Source organism: Garra rufa, chromosome 14 (assembly GCF_049309525.1).
Source record: "Garra rufa chromosome 14, GarRuf1.0, whole genome shotgun sequence".
Lineage (NCBI taxonomy): Eukaryota > Metazoa > Chordata > Actinopteri > Cypriniformes > Cyprinidae > Garra > Garra rufa.
This window is the reverse complement of record NC_133374.1, coordinates 26,734,325-26,738,384: the sequence shown is the minus strand read 5'-3', so window position 1 is coordinate 26,738,384 and position 4,060 is coordinate 26,734,325. Positions and strand designations below refer to the sequence as shown.

Sequence of the window (4,060 nt, the reverse complement as noted above, 5' to 3'; positions counted from 1 at the left end):
TAAATTAATGTATTATTTATTAATTAAATTCCATTAATTTAATTATTATTATTATTAGTAGTAATATTTTATGTAATTATTAGTAGTAGTATTTATTGTTAATTAATAAACGTGTGTGTGTATAAATTATATATATATATATATATATATATATATATATATATATATATATATATAATTTCAATAAATACAGATTGTCTTTTTTCATGTATTCATTTATAATTAATGCATTGATTTCTTATTTATTTATTAAATAATTAAATTAAATTTAATATTATTAATTTATTAATAAATTACACTGCAATTATATTATTATTATATGTGTGTGTATATATATGTGTGTACATATACATATTCATTTAAATAAATACTGTAATTAAAATGATATATTCCTGTATTCATTTAATAATTCATGTATTTATTTCTTATTCATTTATATATTAATTAAAATTTAAAAAAAAAATCATATTTAGTAAGTTCATGTATTATTTATTAAATATATTATTTATTAAATAAATTTAATTAAATGTAGTTTATTATTCTTATTATTAATTTATGAATAAATGCATGTATTTTTGTTACACACACACACACACACACACACACACACACACACAATAATTAAATACATTAATTAAAAGTATGTATTTATTCATATATTCATTTATTAATGTATTTTTTTTCTTATTTATTACAATTCATTAAATATTTACTTCAATTAATTTCATTTGTTTTAAATAATTAATTTCCATTAATGTTATTATTAATTTATGAATAAATACACTTCAGAATGTATTTATTATTAATTAATGTATTTTATTTTATGTGTTTTACCATAGTAATCAATAGGCTGCAGTGCACAATTTACAACAGAATGCATAATTTCTGATGTAGAATTTGATTAATTTCTGAACTTGAATTAACTTTTAATGTGATCATTTGCATTGGTTTTTACTGTCATACGTGCTTGATATGACTGCAAACAATATAAATTTGCTTTAGAGCTTTGCTTTGAATTTCTGAGATTCTAAGTAATGTTATGAAAGTAATATCCCCATGGTCTTGATAATGCAGTATCTGTTCTGGATGTGGCTGTGCTTGTAACCCCCTCTGACTGTTTATTTTTTGCAGGCATCTTGTGTACTGCATCTGGGATCTCCTAATTGAGTTTCTAGTCCCTGAGGCATCTGACGGAGACTTTCAGAAAACACTTTTGCACAGCCTTTCCAAAAACGCTGAGAGGCTGCCACCATAGGTGTGCTGGGGTGGACTGGAGACATAAACACACATACATGCATATCACATATACAAACAGTATATATGTGACCAGTTAAAGTGTTAGGTGGAAATACACGCAAGAACATGTAATCAAGAAAGTGTGGATTTGGATTCATGACAACTTGTGTCTGGCACCAATTTGGTCTCCTTGTTTCTGGGACATACTGCGCACATCCGGGCGAGCATTGATGAATAGCCACCTGTTTTGTGTTTTATCAAACCACAAGTCCAATCTCGAAAGCCCGACATACCGGATCTGAATTAGTCGGAAGTTCTCCGACTTTTATCCACTTTGTTCCCTCTTCAGCTTTGGGCAAAGCTCTTACAGATGGACCGCGTAGATCACTTCTGCACCATCCTATTACGTGTTCCCGGTCTTTCGGTCTTGATATACCTTGAGTTTACACACATTCCCTTCTTGTGCACATATGCACTTGATCATTTTGCTTTAGAGATGCTTTAGAGGCTGTATCGGCCTTATCTCTCCAAGTAAGTAAGCCTATTTTCCACAAGATTCCTCTTTAAGTATGAAATTCGTCACATCTGCTTCTGGTGTCACGGTATTGTGTGCATTGAGCCAACTTGTGAAGCCTTTAAATGTAACGTCTCTATTCACAACTTTTAATTAAGTGATTAGATGCTCACATAAAGCCTCTACGGAAAAAGAAAAGGTCATGTTGATTCAGCAAAAATGGCCAGTTTTAAGCATTTGTCTTATTCTGTTACTTATGTATGCACAAGAGACAGTTCACCCAAAAATGAAAATTCTGTCATTAATTACTCACCCTCGTTCCAAACCTGTAAGACCTTCGTTCATCTTTAGAAAAAAAAAATTAAGGTATTTTTGATGAAATCCAAGAGCTTTTCTTATGAAGCTACAAGAATAGTTTTTGTGCACAAAGAAAACAAAAAAAACTTTATTCAACAATCTCTTCTCTTCTGTGTCGGTTTTTAGCACAGGCCTTGAGAGTTGCATTGCTGTCTATGCAGGGTCAGAAAGCTTTTGGGTTTCATCAAAAAGTCTTAATTTGTGTTAAGATGAATGAAGGTCTGGTTTTGAAATGACGTGAGGGTAAGTAATTAATGACAGAATTTTCATTTTTGTGTACATTATCCATTTAAGTTTATTTCCTTAGATGTACATTACAAAGCAGCTCAGTTCTAATAACTAATAATAGTGGTTTACATTTTATTTTAGAATTCTAGCACAATATGATGATGTCTTAATTGCCTTAATGTGTATAAATATTTCAGTTAAAAAAAAAAAAACTATCAAATGGATGCACATGTGACTCTTAAAAAACAGCCTTGTCATTCCTTAAGATAATATGTAATTAATTTCCAAATTTTGTTGCCATTCCGCTTGCACAAACTACCTTGTAGTTGTGTAAAATGGTCCTGTACATGATGGTGTGAGCCTCGTCCCAATGCATGCAGATTTAGATTCAGGTTTTGCACTGTGAGCCCTGTTGCCCAGTATGCACTACAGTGGCTTAATGGCTTTGTTACACTGTACTTGTGCTTAAAGCGCTGAATGTTGCACTATTTTGTAAGTGATCTTGGTCGTGTATGTTGTAGGCCTTATGTTGTTCTGACGTATACTGAAATAACATTATAAAGCAGTTGATATTGTCATTGAATTTAGAGGAAATGCAATTGCTTATTTTCGGTTAGCATGTTACACTTGTTTGTATTAACTTATTCGAACCTACTTGTGATTCAGTTTGCATTTAAAACAGGCACAGCTGGTACCAAAAAAACATACCAAGATATATATTAAATGATGCAAACAAATCTACCAAGATGTGAAGAGAAACAGTTTCTGCTTCTTTTGGTCACATTTATTCACGTTTAGTTCAAGTAAATTAAGTTTTGGTCAAACTTTTGGATTACAAAATTGTTTTCCGGCAATATGATCTACATCCTCGCATACCTCACATGATAAAGATTACCACATTTTGTCAAAAATCTGAAGTTGAGTGAACTTTAATTTGAAACAGAACTTCTCGATTAAAATGATTTAATAAGATCACAAAAATAATGAAAGCATTTTGAATGAACAGAATTTGGTAGCAGTCAACTGCTTTGAACAGCTGTTACCTTAATGTACCCGTCAATCTGCTTTATTCCATCCAGTTAATATGTTTTTTCCACTATTAAAGTGAAAACATCAGCGTGTCATATTAATCCACATGGTCAGTTGAAAACAAGAGAAAGCATTTGCCAAAACAATTCACATGCTAGGTCCTCCTCATGCTAAATAATACTGCGCTGGTGTTCCATCATATGAGATTACAGGCACAGATATCTTGGAGCTGAACATCCAGATTTCCTAGAATTTGGTGGAAAACATCTCTAAACCTTTCTTCAAAGTTTTTGCCCTTGGAAAAAAAGGTCTCCAAAATCAACAGAAATGGATTAACAAAGAGAGGTCGGATTATTGAAATCAGATCAAGTATCTGGGCCTAATTTTAGAGATCGACAAAATGAGTTTGGCAAGTTGGCGAGTCTTAAGAGCGAGTAGTCATGACCCTTTACCTTAAAAATCACTGATCCCTGTCACAACAAAATACAACCTAATAAATCCTACTAATGCATCACTACACCAATCACTGATGAAGAGAGAAACATCTGTAGTCTGTCTATTTATCTATCTATCTGTCTTCACTCTTAAGGTTGCAAAGATGAAAAAGACTCAAGCCCGCACAAAGGTTTTTTAATAAAAGAATAAGCACAGGGTATCCAAGTCCATGTAACAGTGTGCACTAAACACAAACAACAA

General features: G+C 31.6%; 1 protein-coding gene across 3 annotated transcripts in view; it reads left to right on the top strand.

Annotated features, from left to right (window-relative positions):
• Positions 1-3,575, top strand: part of snx19b (sorting nexin 19b) — a 50,025-nt gene extending 46,450 nt beyond the window's left edge. For 2 of the 3 annotated variants that reach the window (XM_073817588.1, XM_073817587.1), the window contains exon 13: positions 1,132-3,575. In XM_073817588.1, the coding sequence (XP_073673689.1) occupies positions 1,132-1,255 (124 nt within the window). In that variant the 3' untranslated portion in view covers positions 1,256-3,575. The remainder of the gene's footprint in view (positions 1-1,131) is intronic. The other variant, XM_073817586.1, reaches the window with a different exon arrangement.
• Positions 3,576-4,060: the final 485 nt, after the last annotated feature.